The sequence below is a fragment of the Suncus etruscus genome, chromosome 13, assembly GCF_024139225.1.
Source record: "Suncus etruscus isolate mSunEtr1 chromosome 13, mSunEtr1.pri.cur, whole genome shotgun sequence".
NCBI lineage: Eukaryota > Metazoa > Chordata > Mammalia > Eulipotyphla > Soricidae > Suncus > Suncus etruscus.
The window spans coordinates 38608123-38627288 of record NC_064860.1 but is presented as its reverse complement, the minus strand read 5'-3'; the positions used below and the strand labels follow the sequence as shown (position 1 = coordinate 38627288).

Here is a 19166-nt window from a genome sequence, read left to right as displayed (position 1 = left end):
GGACCGCAGTTCTATCCCCCGGCGTCCCATATGGTCCCCCCAAGCCAGGGGCAATTTCTGAGTGCTTAGCTAGGAGTAACCCCTGAGCATCAAATGGGTGTGGCCCGAAAAACAAATAAAAATTTCATTAAAAAAATAAAGGTATTTCCATACACACTTGTGCTTGAAATAGCATAAGAATTTAATAGTGAAACTTTTTTTTTTTTTTTTTTTTTTTTTTTTTTTTGGTTTTTGGGTCACACCTGGCAGTGCTCAGGGGTTATTCCTGGCTCCAGGCTCAGAAATTGCTCCTGGCAGGCACAGGGGACCATATGGGGCGCCGGGATTCGAACCGATGACCTCCTGCATGAAAGGCAAACGCCTTACCTCCATGCTATCTCTCCGGCCCCAATAGTGAAACATTTTAATGAGATATTTTTATTTTACTATTTTCATAGGTAACCAAAGGTTTTTTTTTTTTTTTTGGTTTTTATTACATTAAAATGTTTAATTTTTATTTTTTCTATCACAAAACAAAGTAGTATCCATAATATAAGAATTCTATATTTCAAAATTTTGTACATTCACCACATTCTAGAACTTGTCATGTATTTATTTCTTTTTTTAATATATTTTTATTTAAGTAACATGATCATAGTTGGGTTACAGTCATAACCAGAACACCCCCCCCCTTCACCAGTGTAACATTACCCCCTCCACCCTTCCCATCCCCTGCCTGTATTCGAGACAGGCATTCTACTACAGTTATTTGTTTTTAAGTTCAGTAAGTTGTATTTTTTTCCTTAAAGGATAAGAGTAAAAAAATATAGTAAAGGTGTGATAGTGGCAATCGCCGTTGTTTGCATAGGTCCAGAAAAATGGGGAAAATGGAAAAAAATCCTTGACCTGATTACAAAAAGGCCTCACCACAGAAGTTTATTGGCATAAGACTGACTCTGGGTTCCAGGCATACCAGTCTGTCCAACTCGAGTCATTCTCAAGGTCCCGGTGAAACTTTTTCACACTTTAGTTATTGTTGGTATCAGATTCTTATATTTAAAGACTGGATTCTGTGCATTTCTTTCATCCATGTCAGGCTGATGTGGAGCATCCTCTAGTTTCAGCATACCATTCAATGCGGAGCGATCTGCCCTGCATGCAGACTGTTGCTGAGTCGTCTTGGTGTTGGGAGCACTCTTTGGAGTAAGTCAATGCCAAAGTAGTGGTAGGTCTTCCCTGGTAGAGGCTTGGATCCTGGTAATGTTATAGACAATTGTGGTTGTTTCCATAAATGGTATCCATTGTTCAGGTGTGTGTGGGCGATGCCCATTCTTCTGAAGCCCGAGCCAAATTATGATGCCAATGTTCAGGGTAAAAGGCCTAATTACATTACCAAATTTGTGTTCCCATCTCTATTAGATAAGAACTTGTTTGCATATGTATTATTTTCCCATTTTAATGTGCCTATGCAAAAGAGAAGCAATGCCACAAGATATTGTTGGTGCATCTGGGGGCCGATGAATAAAGTCCAACATTCCCCGTAACTTGGTACATACATGAAATCTATACAGAGATACTCTTCTACCAGTGTTGCTTATAAAACAGATCTCAAAGGGGGAAAATCAAACAATCAAATAACAAATCCAGTAGGCAAAATTGTCACTATATGAGGATATTCAAAAAGAGTTATAGATGTTAAGGGAATACATATGAGATATACAAAGGAGATACACGTGACCCTTTTATGTTTTAAAAATAGTCAAGAGGAAGGGGTGTGTTTCCGAGACACCACTTTGGTCTGTGATTTGGACAATCGAAGAGAGCATGGAACCATGCCCTCCCCTTGTTGTCTGCTGAAGTTTCTGACTCCCCGAGAGGCGTTTGCTTCCTAATTGCTGGAAATTGAAAGTTCAGCAGTCCCTTTCCAGCCCCTTGCAGGAACAAGGAAGCCTGAGGTCTCTTTTAAATTGCACCTCACCGGAACCCACTTGCTGGGACCCTGAGCAGGTGTCCAGGAATAACCCTGGGGATGGGGAGGAAGGAGAGAGAAGGCTGTGGGAGGCAGCCGAGGCTGCATCTTCACCTTATCTTGGCCAAAAAGCCTACATCATGGAACCTTGCCATGACGTGTTGCCTGCTGAAGCTTCAGACTCCACCAAAAAAATTACTGTGAAAGATATGTAATCCACCTTGGCCAAAACAAAAATCCTTAGTACAGAAAAATGGTTAAATGTGGGGTAACAAGAGATGGGAGTGAGGGAGTAAAGGAATAAAACGAGCGCCTGGAAGGCGTTCAGATAATGTTCCGCGCGGGGGCTACACAATGGACAGGTTTAATAAGAAAAATACCCTGGTAAGTCCTAATGCCAGAACCTATTGTGCTGCTATTCCCACCTCGCTGGCTTGCCCAGCCATGTGGCCAGGCAAAGCCCTGGAGTACCGGAGGAAGGAGGTAGAGAGGTGCTGGGGTGACCCATGTTCCGCACCCCTTCCTAAGCCTGGTTACAGAGGCCTTTGGCATGGCGGAGGGCTGCCAAACGCCATGCTGGCAGGACCTCCCCGCTCGGCTCCCAGGAAGTAAAGAGATCCTTCCGGAGCCAGAAGGCCAGAAGGTCAGAGCCCCCACCCCAGACCCTCCCTTTGGAGCCGGGAGGGAAATGGAGAATGCCTAGGAAAACCAATAAACTCCTCCAAGGGACCCACCTCGCTGGCTTGCCCAGCCATGTGGCCAGGCAAAGCCCTGGAGTACCAGAGGAAGGAGGTAGAGAGGTGCTGGGGTGACCCATGTCCCGCACCCCTTCCTAGACCTGGTTACAGAAGCCTTAACTAAAGGTTTTAATGGATTACAAATTAGCATGACAAATGGCCATATACATAAATTCAGTTCAATTGTTTTAGTGCCACTCTTGGCTGTACTCAGGGCTTACTCCTGTCTCTACACCCAGGTATCATTCCCTGAGCTTGATGGGCTCAGAGACCCTATGGGGTGCTGGATATCTCACCCACATCCACTACAACACAGCAAGAAGAGCTTTATCTGCTTACTATTTTTCTGGCCTCGTCAATTCATTTAAATCAGCGGAAACATTTAAATTTTTTTGTTGTAAAAATAGTGTGATGAAGTAGAGTTTGCTTGGATTTCAAGACTATACTAGAAAGAGCATATAAGGAATTATACAAGAAAGAGTTTATAAGGAAATTTTCCTTTTTATGGAGATTTATAAAATTATCTGATCCTGGAGTGGTTTCTTTAATTATCCTACTTATTTGTATTTCTGGAATTGAGTTGCTTTTGTGAGAAATATACAATTAATAGAAACCTTATCTCAATACTATGAGAATTGTAAATATTAAGGTCTATTAAATCTTGGAAGTTTCTCAAAGTACTAAATACTTGGAACCTGTAACTTTTAGACAGAGGAGTGTGTTTTTCAACTCAGAGAAAATAGTACAATACAGTCAAACTTTTTTTTTTTGCTCACCAAGAAGTCAAACTATTATGAGTTGAGATTCTTTTCACCTAACTGCTGTTTATATTTTTTTAATTTCTGTTGAAGAACAAGAAGCAAGTAGAATATAAAACTTTGCTATACCTGGCCTTATAAGCCCCAGATTCTAAACCCAGTCTATTCATTTCTCTTTCACAAGATAACTAAGAAAACAACTCCCAAATTGTGCTAGTTCAAGTGTGAATCTTAAATTTCAGTTATCGTGGGAGTATTTAGTTTGTTCAGTATTGGGTTTTCTGGAAGCAGATGCCAAAAGAATCTGTTGTATAGAATATTTGTTAGGGATCAACCAGATGAAAGGGAAGAGGTGGGAGTGGAAGGAGAATTGAGCAGAGGAAGAAAATCAAACAAAATACTCTGCAAGCCAAACAAAACTTAAGTTCACCCATGAGGGAATCTGGAGTGAAAAATATTTGTGAGATGATCCCACATACATTGATATGGTTGATTCTTTGTCTGTTCTTTTTTTTGGGGGGGGGCCCACACCCAGTGATGCCCAGGGGTTATTCTTGGCTATGAGCTCAGAAATCGCTCCTGGTTTGGGGGACCATATAGGATGCCAGGGGATCAAACTGCGGTCTGTCCTAGGTTAGCGCATGTAGGGCAGATGTCCTAACACTTACGCCACCACACCACACCGGCCTTGGTGATTGAAGACCGGACCTCATGCATATGCATGCTAGGTATCTGCTTTGTGGTTCAAACCATTCCCCAGTCCTCAAGAGTAGGATCAGTGTCCCATTTTGTAATGATATTATTTCTATGATGAAAATTGTGGATCTGGTAAAAAGAATCTGAATCAATTTATATAAATGTCACCTCTTCCTATTCCGTGCTGTCTATTGCTCTCTTATATATGATACAGGCATAACTATAAATGAAGAAGTTAAACTATACACTCATTCATTTCTAAGCTCGCTAGGATGATCTGGCTGAGTAATAAGCCCACATGGCAGCTGAATCAGAAAGAGACCTCATGTAATTTCCACTAATCACCCATTACCAATACATTTAAAAGTTTTCACTGTCTTAAAGGGAAAGATATTAGAATAAATAAACCTAAGTTATATAGTACAGCGAGTAGGATGCTTGCCTTGCATATGGCTGAGCTGAGTTCAATCCTCAGCATCCCAAATGGTCCCCTGAGCTTTGCTAGGGGATCCCTGAGCTCAGATTCTTAAGCATGCTCAATTAAAATAGGCACTATTGCCTTGATAGGAAATTAACTTGCTAGGAAGTCTTTGTGAAAACAAGGAAATTTGAACCATCTATAAGGACATTCTTGTGTGTACTCCTAGTGCCTTGTTGTTTATATTTTTTGTTTTCTTGGTTTGTTTTTGAGCTACACCCGACAGTACTCTGATGTTACTCCTGACTCTGAGCTTAGAATTTGCTCCTGGCAGGCTGGGGGGACCATGCAGGATGCCAGGGATTGAACCAGGGTCTGTGTGCAAGGCAAAAGCCCTACTGCTGTGCTATTTCTCCAGTCCCCTCTTGTTTATCTTTTTTAGCCTTCTCCAATTCAGCCCTGCCTGCCTATGCATAAAATAGATTACCTCTGCTTTATGTCCTTTATAAGTCATAATGAGTAATGAAAGGTAGATTATTTCTTTAAAAACACTGGAAGGCACTAAAGAAAATTTGTTTTTGGCTATAGTAGTTGAAAAAAACAAGACTAGAGGATAAAAGTAGTTAGGATTTTTGTTTGTTTTGAGGCCACATCAGCAATGTTCAGGGGTTACTCCTGGCTCTATGCTCATAAATTACTCCTAGCGGTGCTCAAGGGACCATATGGGATGCCAGGGATCAAGCCCAGGTCAGCTGTGTGAAAGGCAAGCACCTTGCCCACTGTACTATCTCTCCAGCCCCAGAAGTTATTTTTGTTTTTATTTTGTAAATCAAAGTAAGTGGTTTGACTTATTCAGTATCTGTAGCATATTGCTAGTATCTTTGGGTACTAGCTTGTATCTCTAGTCTTACTGAGTCAATAGCTTATGCTATTTCTTCTGCTTTTGTAGGCAGATGACCATGTATCACAAATGCTATGAAAAAAATGTCCAGAATTAAAAGGGAAGTAAGACAGTGTGATTAAGTTTTCATCTGACTAAAAATTTTTGCTTTTCTGAAAAATAATGTTTTATCTCCTTTATTTATTTATTTGCTAATTCTTTGAAGTCTTTGCCCAATTCAGTTCCCAAATGTCTTTTAAAGGTTTTTTTCTTCAGTTGTTCTTTAAATACTTTATTGTAAGACATGTTTGGTTTCTATACAGTCTTTCACAGTTCACAGTTTCACTGCTCACTGAATAGCCTCTTCAGTGCATTTTCAGAAGTTACTACTGTCTTTTACATGTACTTTGTCTTCACTTAATCAGTAAGTACCATCTATAATGATAATCTCTGCTTTATCATCTTTATACTCTTCTTTCTTTGCCCCCTTCCATCACATTGGCTCAAATGGAAATTTTTACATATAGCTATATATGTAATCTTTGTTTTGATCTTTGTTTTTCCTCTTTTGTGGGGAAGGGATGGGCCACACCTGACAGTGCTCAGGGTTTACACTTGGCTCTAACTTCAGAAATTACTCCTGGAACGCTTAGGGACCATATTGGTTGCTGGGGATTGAACCCAGGTTGGCCCCATGCAAGACAAACAGTACATCACACAGTCCCTTTTTTTCCCTCTTGACTGTTTCTTTAATACTTATTTTTTTCTTTTAGCCCTATCTACCATCTGTCTTGTGGTAGCACTAAATGCATAAAATATTATGATCTATATGAAAATCTGTATTTTATTCAATGATAGAAATGTATTTTTTACACGTATTTGGTCATCTAAGGCTTCAAATTCATTTCTCCTAAAACACTGAAATTTTCTTCTTTGAAAATAATAACTATCTTATTTGCCTGATGAATGTGGTGACTTAGAAACACTTAGAGAGATTGGTTTCCTGAAGAACCTAACCTTGTGATTGGAATTTTTAGTCTCTCCACCTTCTTACCCAAAAACTCTAGGGGTGGGGTTGAACCAGTCACCAATGACCAATTATTTGATCAGTCATGCTTGTGTGAGCACAGTGGTGTTTGCCTTGCAAGCAGCAGATCCAGGACCTACGGTGGTTGGTTTGAATCCCGTCGTCCCATATGGTCCCCCATGCTTACCAGGAGCTATTTCTGAGCAGATAGCCAGGAGTAATCCCTGAGCACAGCAGGGTGTGGCCCAAAAACCAAAAACAAACAAACAAACAAACAAAAAAGAATTCTGAGATCTCCTGGATTGATACTCAGGGCCTTCCCTAAGCCTCTCTTCTCTCTTTGTATTCTTGAGTATTGCCACCAAAAAAGAATTGAACTTCTTCCTGAATAGAAGTTTCCTCTGTTTACAAAAACAAGATGTTTACTTGATGCTTTCAAGATTCGAAATTAGTGTCTGGTGCCCTAATAAAAACTCCTTTTGTTTTTGGTTTTTTTGGGGGTCATACCCGGCAGCACTCAGGGGTTACTCCTGGTGCTAAGCTCAGAAATCACTCCTGGCAGGCTCCAGGTACTATATGGAATGCCGAGATTTGAACCTCCATCCTTCTGCATGCAAGGCAAATGCCTTACCTCCAGCCCAATAAAAAATCTTTTATTCTAGTCAGCCTGACTATTGGAAATTTATGTCCATTCTTTAAAATTGACATGCCTGGATTGCCTTACTTCTCTTCCTGTTTTTGCAGATTCTTCCTAACCTTCCAGGTGTTTTACCTAGACATTATCATCTTTGAGATTTCAGTAAATGATTTGTGTGCTATTTGGAATTTTACTGCTTGCTAATCTATGACCCCTACTTTATGACTCAGAATATTTTTGTAGCTTTTTATTTTTCATGTGTTTTATCTGAGATTGAATTATATTTCTTAAACTTTTTTCTGTATTGCTGGAAGAAAGGAAAAGAAGGACCTGGGAAAATAGTATGGAGATTAGAGCACATGTTTGATGTTTGGTATATGTGCGTCTCGTTTTGAGCCCTGAAATAACCATTTTAGCACTCTTGGGTATAGCCCTGTTGGCCTACGAGCCCTTCAGGGTACCCCTGTGGTTTCCACACTATAAGGCCGGACTCATCACTTCATAAAGCCTTGAGCATTGCATTGTCAGGCCTGGTTGGCCAGGTATTTCCAGAAATGGCCTTTTGAATCCTCTAAATACGACCTGGGAAATCCCTCTCCCCAAATGGGGAACAAAACAAAAAATGCTTTCACCAAAATTTTAATATGACTTGTTGACGAAAAATAAAGCAGGAGGTGTGTTGCAATTTTAAATAAGATGAGTAGGCTAAGAAATGAGAAGCCTCTTTGAGAAGTTTGAAGAAGGAAATATAAGAGCAATATCAGGAAGAATACTCCAACAGGGAGTAAGAATATGAACAAACACTTGAAGTCGATTGTGTGTGTTTTATAAAAAATGGCAAAGGGTCCATTGTAATATATGGACTGATACATAACATTTTATCATGTTGTAGTTAATGCTATATTACTTTGCATTACTTGAAGAAGGAATTATTTAAGCATATGCCTTAAGGGAAGAGTTGACTATATTTATTTTAAAACCTGAAATTATGGGCCAGAGCGATAGCACAACTGTAAGGTGTTTGCCTTGCACATGGCCAACACAGAACAGACCCCGATTTGAATCCCGCTATCCCATATGATTCCCTGAGCCTGCCAGGAGCAACTTCTGAGCTCAGAGCCAGGAGTAACTCCTGAGCACCGCCAGGTTGACTCAAAAACCAAAAAAAAACTAAAAATAAAAAACCTGAAATTATGACTTTTTTTTTAAATCCTAGGTAAATTAACATGATGGATTTCTCTAAGCTACCCAAAATAGCTGATGAAGATAGAGAAAGCACATTTGGTTATGTGCATGGAGTCTCAGGACCTGGTAAGTAATATTATCAGTAGAAAAATTAATGTTATTGTTTTATATATAAATACATATACATTTGAGGCCTGATAGAAGGCTCAAAGTGTGGGAGTATTTATTTTACATAAAGGCACCTCATATTCGAACAGGTACCTCAGATATCTTATTAACCCCTCTGGCAATGACAATTTTCACAAGTAATTCTTTTTTGGGAGGGGGGATTTGGGGCCACACTGGGAGCACTCAGGGTCTTCTTCTGGCTCTGTGTTCAGATATCACTCCTGGCAGGTACAGGGGGATGGGGGGCATTAAGGGGTGCTAGGGATTGAACCCGGGTTCATCCTGGGTTGGCAACATGCAAGGAAAACACCCTACCACTGTTTTGTTGTTCCAGATCCTCACAAATATTCTTTTAATGAAGTTTTTTTAATATTTTCAATAGCCATTTTGTAACAAGCAATAAAAATAAATTATGTGTCTATGTTAAAGGGACAGGCTTGGAAGGTGGGTGGTAGAAGGAAGGTCATACTGATGGTGAGTTTGGTGTTAGATAATGCCCCCAAATTTAATGCCCCAGTATTATGAACAACTTAGTTAACCATGCTATTTAAATAAAGAAAATAAGAAATTCTTTTTAAAAAAAAGTCTTTGGTAATTAAGAATGAAAAAATACCGGGTGGGTACAATAGTACAGAATGTAGGGCATTTGCCAACCCCGTGTTCAATCCCCAGCATTGTAACCCCTGAGCACCACTGGGTGTGGCCAGAAACCAAATAAAAAAGAATGAGGAAATACCTATATCAGAAGGGCTCCTCTAATATTTATTATTTTTGGTTTTTGTATTTTGCTTTGTTTTGTTTTTTTGGGTCATACATTGCAGTGCTCAGGGGTTACTCCTGGCTCTACACTCAAAAATCACTCCTGGCAGGCTCAGGGGACAATATGGGATGCCGGGATTTGAACCACCATCCTTCTGCATGCAAGGCAAATGCCTTACCTCCATGCTATCTCTCCAGCCCCTAAGATTTATTATTAATTGAGATAATTTATAATAGCTTAAGAATAGGCTGAAATCCAAACTTTTAGAAAAGACAAACAACTTCAACAAGAATTTTTCTGAAACTTATAGTAAACTGGCCTTATTCAAAATTATTTTCCCTTATTGTTTTATTGTTATTTATAACATGGAATTTTAGGGGTATTTATTTTTGTGTTTTGTTTGTTTGGGTACATCTTGCAATGTTCAGGGATTGCTCCTGGCTCTGAATTCAGGAATTACCCTGGTAATTCCTTATAAGGAATTATCTTATAAGAGGACCTTATCAGATGCCAGGTATTAAACCCAGATGCCATCCTATAAGACAAGTGCCCTATCTACTGTACTATCTCTCCAGCCCCATGGGTATACTATTTAAGTAGTTAGTGAGATAATAAGAGAAAAAACAAATTTTATTGTGTGAAGAGATGGGGCTTGAAGCCACACTCAGGAATGTTCATGGGTTACTCCTGTCTTTGTACTCAAGGAATCATGCCTAGCAGTGCTTGGAAAATCATATTGGAGATCTAGGGACAAGAGCAGTGCCTCAGCAGTAGGGTGTTTGCCTTGCATGCAGCTGACCTAGGACAGACTGTGGTCAGATCCCCCGGTGTCCCATATGGTCCCCCAAGCCAGGAGTAACCCCTGAGTGTTGCCTCTAAAACCCCCTCAAATTTAAAAAAATTGAAAAAAAAATCAGAGGTTTATCTCAATTTAAGGGATAAACAAAGTTTATCCCTTGTTGGCCACATGCCCGACAAACACCTTACCTTTCTGTTCCAACTAACTTTTAGTTTATGAAATATGAGTTTAGATATATCTTTTCTCTCATTGTATTAGTTATATACTAGTCATAGACATATTAAATCTTTTTTGACATATTAAATCTTTATTGTTATAACACATGTTAATTAAATATTAATACATCAATAGTTTCTACTTGCATATTATACAGTCTAATCTATTCTGTTAGAATACTAAGTATTAGAAATAGACTTACTTGTGCACATATTTGAAAATGGCCTGTTTTCCCTTCCTGCCAGAAAAATAATTATTGCTATCAAAATAATATGATCTAAATAAAAATATAATCCTAAGTAAGTATAAGAAATAGAGTTCCTTAGCCAAAGTCTCAGCAGTGGTGGTGATTTATCTTTCTGGTGTGTGAAAAACATTTGTAGATGCATTTGTAACGTTTAGGTAGAACTATCATTACTTTATTATGATACTTGTCAGAATACTTTTTAGAACCAGTCAAGAGAGATAATACTTTTGGTAAGGTGTTTGCTTTGCATGTGACTAATTTGAATTTCACCTTCAGTGCCCTGTAGGATCCCTGAAAGCCCACCAGATCAAAAAGTAGAGAGCCAGGAGTAAGCCAGTCATTGTCAAGTGTGGCCCAAAACCAAAATCCAAACTAAACTAACAGAGAACAAAAACAAACTATAAAATATAAGAAAGTTAAAACTCCTACTGTCTTAGATATTATCTGTCAAAGGAATGCCAATATCACAAACTGATAATATTTTAGCTACTGGCCAAGCTTTTATTCCAATTTTAATATTTGAGTCTTTAGTGTTAAAGTGTGACTTTAAAACCTAGCATTCCATATTTATAGTTGCTTGGGTTGATCAAATGTTATAAATCAAGTGTTATTAACATGCCTTTATATTATTAATAGTTTGCAATCAAGAATTTTATGCACTTTTGTTTGCTATTATTTTTGGTTTTTGGTTCATACCCAGCAGCGGTCAGGGTTACTCCTAACTCTGCATTCAAAAATTATTTCTGACCAGAAATATTATTTCACTCAGGTGCCAGTAGGGTGTTTACTTTGCATGGGCTGACCCAGGATGAACCTCGGTTTGATCCTCAGCATTACAGATGTTCCCCTAACCCAGGAGTGGTTTCTGAGCGCATAGCCAGACATAACCCCTGAGTGTCACCGCTGGGTGTGGCCCAAAAACAAAAAAGAAAAAAAAAAATCAGTCCCAGTAGGCTCAGGGGACCATATGGGAACTGGGAGTAGAACCCAGGTTGACCACATTCAAGGTAAATGCCCTACCTGCTATGCTGTCCTAGAATTTCAAAATTAATTCAGTGGACAATCTTTATATTTCAGTATATTATTTCAGTGGACAATCTTTAGTGTAATGTTAATTTTGTATGCCTTTTTATATCATGTTTAAGAAATTGCTAAAATAAATCTTTTTATAGAGGGTTTTATGTTTTTATGAAAGTATGAATTATATAATTGAATTTCTCTAATGTTTTTGTTACCTGTACATAATCATCATAGTCATCAAAATACTGATTTCTTCTTTTTAGTGGTTACAGCCTGTGAAATGGCAGGTGCGGCCATGTATGAACTGGTAAGAGTGGGCCACAGTGAATTGGTTGGAGAGATTATCCGTTTGGAGGGTGACATGGCTACTATCCAAGTGTATGAAGAAACTTGTATCCTTTTTTGTTTCATTTCTTGTCTTTTTCTATAAGCCAGATTTCAAATATTGAAGTAGAAGCAGATTCACCTATTGGTATGACATGAAATGTAAATGTAGGTTAAAAAAAATGTAATAAATTATATGAAAGTTCCTATTTTAAGAAATTGGTATTGTCTTCTGAATTTTCATTGTTCTTAACATTTCATAATGTGGAAAATTTAGGGGAAACCAATTGGGTTTTTTTCTTCAAAAGGACACATAGAAGAAAGGATGAAAGAGTAATGATGAGGGGCCAGAGCAATAGCGCAGCAATAGGGCATTTGCTTTTTATGCTGCTGATCCAGGATGGACCTCGGTTAGATCCCCGTTGTTTCATATGGTCCCCTAAGCAGGAGCGATTTCTGAGCACATAGCCAGGAGTAACTCTTGAGAATCACGGTGTGGGACCGGTGAGGTGGCGCTAGAGGTAAGGTGTCTGCCTTGCAAGCGCTAGCCAAGGAAGGACCGTGGTTCAATCCCCCGGTGTCCCATATGGTCCCCCCAAGCCAGGGGCAATTTCTGAGCGCTTAGCCAGGAGTAACCCCTGAGCATCAAGTGGGTGTGGTCCAAAAAGCTAAAAATAAAAAAGAGAATCACCGGTGTGGCCCAAACACACCCCCTGCCCCCCCAAAAAAGAATAACATTGATATTTAGAAGTTAAAATTACATTTGGGGCTGGAGAGAAAGTAGTGTGTAGAGGAGGGCTTGCACATGGCCAACCCTGATTTTATTCCCAGCATTCCATATGGCACCCTGAGCCTGCCAGGAGTGATTCCTGAGTGTAGAGCCAAGAATAACCCTTGAACACCATGGGGTGCTTACCTCCAAAAAGAAGATGAAATCATATCCAATATGTTTAGATTTTACACATTGCAAATACTTTCAATTTCTATGTAAAAATAAAGAGAAAAGAATAAGAAGCCTTGTGAGGAGAGCTTGTTTTTTCTTTGTTTCATTATATATTTTATTTAGATTGAACAACGATTTGACTTTTGTTTAACAATTTTCTTCAACAGGCTTTTTTTCATTAATAATATATTATGGAAGAGGGATATGTGTATAATATAGTAAAACATTAATGGTAGGGTAGCTGGCAGAGATTTAGGTGTTTACCATAGAAGTAATTTTGTTAAGGGTTTAAAATCTTCATAATCAGGTTAAAAATGAAAGTACAATTTGGAGATTTGTAAATTTACAGTTTCTTGCTACTTTGTTGTTAGGACATGTTGAATATCATTTCCTTGTTAAACTATGGTATTTAATTTTTATTTTTGTAGTATTTAAACTTACCTAGTAAATTTTCCTCAACAATGGCTTCTAGCTGGTTTGACTGTTGGAGATCCTGTACTCCGTACCGGTAAACCACTTTCTGTAGAGCTTGGACCTGGCATCATGGGAGCCATTTTTGATGGTATTCAAAGACCTCTGTCAGATATCAGCACTAAGACCCAAAGTATCTACATTCCCAGAGGAATTAATGTTCCTGCTCTTAGCAGAGATTTAAAATGGGATTTCACACCTTGCAAAAATCTTCGGGTATGTCTTTGTAACTGAGATTTATAACGTTGCAGAGAGAATGTGAAATTTATACAATTTGAGCTATTTTGTATTCTTAGATAAAATAAAAATGTACCATAGAAATTTAGTTTAATTAGGGGCCAGAGAGATAGCACAGCAGAAGGGCATTTGCCTTGCAAGCAACCACTCTAGAATGGATGGTGGTTCAAATTCCAGCATCCCATATGGTCCTCCATGTTTGTCAGGAGAGATTTCTGAGTGCTGAGTCAGGTGTGACCCAAAACCAAAAAAAAAAAAAAGAAGAAATATAGTTTTATTTTTCAATAAATTCAGTCCTTCAGCAAACTTATTTGTTCTTTAGGTTGGTGGTCATATCACTGGTGGAGATATTTATGGAATTGTCAATGAGAATTCTCTTATCAAGCACAAAATAATGTTACCTCCAAGAAATAGAGGGACTGTAACTTACATTGCTCCACCGGGAAATTATGACACTTCCGTAAGTATGGCCTTTTTCATATCATGATTACTCAGTTATATTGCCTTAAGTGTTCTATATTTGTTATATAAGGTATAAATTTTCAATTAAATTTTGGGAATGCAAAATAGCAGAGGATACTGCTTTTATTTTTGGATGTAGTACAATAGTTTACTATTTTGTAATTGTGCTACATTGCTTATAGACCTGATTCTTTAGACATATAAAATGCTTTTTATGTTATGGCTATGTAATCATGTGAATTCTTATGCTGTTTGAAATGTTGTAAATTTATTCTATTTGTATTGTTGATAGTCACATATCAAATACTTCTGGGTAGGGGGCTCCACTCAACAATTCTCAAGGATTACTCTTGGTCAGGGGTGGTGAACAAGTAGCTCTCGAGCCGCATGCGGCTCCCGGCCAAAATGAATGTGGCTCTTTGCCCCTTATGTGTTTCTATATTATTGTTAAAATTATATGCTTTTGTGTGAGTATTTGTTTTGGCAGGCCATTGCGTGGTGTGGCTCTTTGACTCTCACAGTTTAAAATTTTGGCTCTTTGTGTCGAACTTGTTCGCCACCCCTGCTCTTGGTTTTACGCTCGAGAATTATTCTAGTGGGGCTCAAGGGACCATTTTGATTGGGATTGATCCCAAGTGGGCTGCATGCACAAAAATACCATATCTACTATGCTAATGCTCTGACCTCTATATCAAATACATTAAACCATAATAGTCTTCGTGGTCTGAAGATATATTTAGGAGATGCTGAGTTCACTGAAAAGCTTAAAGTTTATTTGAGGGGCCGGAGCATTACTACAGGGCAATAGCAGTAGCAATAGGACCTTTCCCATCTCTCCAGCCCAACTCCTTTTTATTATTATTGGAAATGTTTATTTAGATTTGACAGCAAAAGGAAAAGTTAACAAAAAGAAAATAAGTTGAAGTTCTTCAAACTTAAAGGCTTTTTCACAATTAAGGAAATTGTGAAAAGTGGCAGTCTAGGGACCAGCACAAGAGTACAGTGGTTAGGGTGCTTGCCTTACATGAGGCTGACCCGGGTTTCAATCTCAGAAATCTTATATAGTCCCTCAAGCCCACCAGGAGGGATTCCTGAATGCAGAGCCAAGAATAACCCCCAAAGCATCATTGGGTGTGTTCCAAATCACCTACCACCACCAAAAGAAGGCAGTCTATCAAATGGATAAAACAATTGAAATGATGTAACTGATGAAGACCAATGTAAAAACAGCCCATTTAAAAATGAACAGGGTAACTAAGTAGACATTCTTCCAAAGGCATACACATGTCTTAACAGTGCATTTTCTTTAAATAAATAAATTTATTATAAAAAGAAATGGCTAACAGGTATAATGAAAGGTATTCAGTATTGCTCATCCTCAGGGAATTGCAAATTAAAGCATAGTGATATATGATTTCACTCCTATTAAAATGACTATTACCACCCAGCAAGAGAAAACAAGTATTGGTAAGAGCATAGAGGAAAGGGAATCCTCATGTACAATTGTTGTGAATTAGTCATTTTATGTAGCCACTATGAAAACAGCCTGGAGGTCCCTCAGAAAATTGAAAATTTAGCCACCATATGATCCAGAAATTCTGATTGTGGGATTTCTGAAGAAAATAAGAACACTGACTTGTGAGATACATGCACCTCTTTACAGCATTATTTGCAATCTATACAGATATCAATTGCAAGTTGCCTAGGTAACTAAGGAAAAATAAGGAAATGTGAGATATATATTTTTAAGTTTTGGTTAGTCATTAAAACTGGATATTTGGGACACAGCGGGTAGGATATTTGCCTCATGCTCATCCGACACAAGTTTGATTCCCCGGCATTCCATATGGTTCCCTAAACCTGCTAGGAGTAATTTCTGAGCATAGACCCAGGAGTACCCCCGAGTGCCACCAGGTATGGGCCAAAAACCAAATAAAGAAATAGGGTTATCTTGAGTATGGAGAAAAGTATATAGATAATGGAGTATGTCTGGCATGTGATCAGCATGCTTTATCTTGATCACAAAAGATCCCCCATGCATTCTTGGACACACACACACACACACACCCTTCATCCTCACCAGCATGGTCTGGGCAATCTGGCTTGTTTGACTGGACATTAAAGGAAGAAACCCAAAATAAAACCGAAAATCTTGGGAATGGAGCAATAGTATAGTGAGTAGGTTGATTGTCTTGCATACACCTGACCTCAGTGCAATCCTTGGTGTCCCAAAGGGTCTCTGGAGCACGTAGCCAAGAGAAAGCTCTTAGCACTACCTGGTGTAGCCCAAAAAGCAAAATAAAATAAAATAAAACACCAAAGATCTTTCAGGCAGGAAGCTCAGAACATGCTAACTGGAATAAGGTCAGAGAAAAACATTATTTATGATCTCACTTATATGTGACATCTGATAACAATAACAAAATGAAAAATCGGGCTCAGAGATTAAAAGAACAGAGTGGTGATTGTTAACGGCAGGAGATGGTTGATGTAAGTCCAGAGTGGGCTGATGGGTGGAGTCAGAAGATGAAATTTATACATATAACTTTCTTAAAACTGTAAAGTATGCTTGGTTATTATAGTTATGAAACTGTTGTGCATGTATTGCATATGTGAAGATTATTAAGAAAATAGATCTTAGAAAGTCCTCATAGCATTAAGAAATAAACCTGGTACATGTTAACTACCATTTTTATGTGATAATTTCACAATATATACGGATATCAAATCATTTTTGGTATACCTGAAACTAGTGTAGTGCATAAACATTTCTAATCTCGTGGCCGAAGTAGTAGCACAATAGGCCATTTACCTTGCACACAGCCAACCCAGGATGGACCTGGTTTTGATTCCCAGCATCCCATGTGGTCCCCAAGCCTGCCAGGACCAATTTCTGAGCAAAGAGCCAGCAGTGACCTTTGAGCACTGCTGGCTGTTAAAAAATAGATAGATAGATAGATAGATAGATAGATAGATAGATAGATAGATAGATAGATAGATAGATAGATAGATAGATAGATAGATAAAGGTATTAATCTCCCCTTTTAAACAAATTTTAGTTAAAGACCTGGGATTTGGGGCCGGAGAGATAGTATGGAGGTAAGGTGTTTGTCTTTCATGCAGAAGGTCGGTGGTTCGAATCTCAGCATCCCATGTGGTCCCTGAGCGCTGCTGGGTGTGACCCAAAAACCAAAACTAAAAAACAAACAAAGACCTGGGATTTACAACGCTATATTAGTTGTTGAGTATTAGGCATACGATAATTCAACACAAATTCTATCACCAGTGTCAACTCTCATCACCAGGCTTCCATACTCCATCATCCTCTACTCCTCGACCAACCTACCACCTCCTGCATACCACCCCCAGAGGGCACAGTGAAGTTTGGTGATTTCAGCATACATTTCATGCTTTCATTGTTGTTGAGTTTGTGCTTGGGATACATAGCTATACCACTCTCCTCAGCCTCGTTATAACTGAAGCCCAGACCCCTATTCCCCATTACTTCCCATCTTTTTCCTTCCCTCCTTGATTTCTTCTTTTCCCTAGGTTCTGGGGTCAAGGGTGATCTAGACATCCCCCTCTTTACTAATTACATTTCCTAATTCAATTATTTTATATAGCACAGATAAGTGAGATTATTCTGTTTGTCGTACTTCTGACTTACTTCATTCAACATGATATCTTCCAGTTCCAACCAGGTTGCAGCAATTGCATGATTCATCATTTCTTGCATTTGCATAGTATTCCATTGTGTATATCTCATCTTCATAATCCTCTCATTTGTCATTGGACACCTAGGTGGACTCCATATCTTAGCTGTCATACTCATTACAGCAGTGAATGAATTGTACTCTTTACAGCACACAAAGGTGTACATGAATCTTTTTAAGTTCTGAGGATAGATACCCGAAAATAGAATTGCATGATTCATCATTTCTTGCATTTGCATAGTATTCCATTGTGTATATCTCATCTTCATAATCTTCTCATTTGTCATTGGACACCTAGGTGGACTCCATATCTTAGCTGTCATACTCATTACAGCAGTGAATGAATTGTACTCTTTACAGCACACAAAGGTGTACATGAATCTTTTTAAGTTCTGAGGATAGATACCCGAAAATAGAATTGCATGGTTATGCTCAATTTTAAGTTTACTGAGGACTCTCCATACTGTTTTCCACAGAATTGATCGATTTTTATATACCACTTTACTTAGCCCTAACAACCAGGTATGCTTTGATTTTAGAGGAAAAAAATATTTATAAATTTGACTCCTTAAAATTCTACTGTATTTTTATAGGATGTTGTCTTGGAGCTTGAGTTTGAAGGTGTAAAAGAGAAGTTCACTATGGTCCAAGTTTGGCCTGTCCGTCAAGTTCGGCCTGTCACTGAGAAACTGCCAGCCAATCATCCTTTGTTGACAGGCCAGAGAGTACTTGATGCCCTTTTTCCGTAAGTTGGAGCTGTATCTTATGATTTTGTTGTTTTTTCCCCAATGTTTGCAGATAAATTTTTAATGTCTTTATCTATGGAGATTGTAATTATTTCTATCTAGAGAATAAATTGGATATACAGTATATATTATATATTGTCCGTAACTATGGACTACTATTCTACCAGAGAAGACTTTTCCTAACTCAGAAAGAAAGCGCTATTTCATAAAAATTTATGAAAAAATTAAATTTTGAGACTAAAGTCCTTGTTAATATAATACTGCAGTACTTTACTTAACTTACTCTAATATTAATTGATTTGTAAAATAATCTGGACTTTCTTGCTGCACACCCACCTTAATTTGTAGTCTGTTCTTTTCCATTTCCTTTTTTCTAAGTATTTGTCTCAAAGACACAGAGATCTATCTAAATTTAAAACATACCTGGTCCTTTACCATTTGGAGCTCTTCATTACTCTTAAAATATACACACACCTTAAGTTCCTACAAAACCTTCTTCATGATCACTGCTTGCCATCTACTGTTCTCTTAGCTTCCTGGCTTCCTATTACTTTATACATCATGTTCTAGGAGTACTGAATCATTTTAATTTCTCAAGCAATTATATCTCCCCCTTGTTTCCTGGACCTCTAGTTCCCTCTGATCGGGATATTTCTCTTTATCGAGCTGGTTTCTAGTTTCTTTCAGGTCCTATTTAAAATTTTATTTAGTGCTACATCTGATGGTGCTTCCTGACTTAGTGTTTTGGATCACTACCAAAGGTTGTTGGGGGGA

The 19166-nt window shown here is 38.4% G+C and overlaps 1 protein-coding gene across 1 annotated transcript in view; it reads left to right on the top strand.

Moving 5' to 3' along the window:
• The window catches only part of ATP6V1A (ATPase H+ transporting V1 subunit A), a 60496-nt gene that overhangs the window by 22259 nt on the left and 19071 nt on the right, over positions 1-19166 (top strand). The window contains exons 2-6 of the mRNA XM_049785773.1: positions 8318-8412; positions 11760-11888; positions 13236-13450; positions 13794-13931; positions 18240-18391. Coding sequence (XP_049641730.1) covers positions 8328-8412; positions 11760-11888; positions 13236-13450; positions 13794-13931; positions 18240-18391 — 719 coding nt within the window. The 5' untranslated portion in view covers positions 8318-8327. The remainder of the gene's footprint in view (positions 1-8317; positions 8413-11759; positions 11889-13235; positions 13451-13793; positions 13932-18239; positions 18392-19166) is intronic.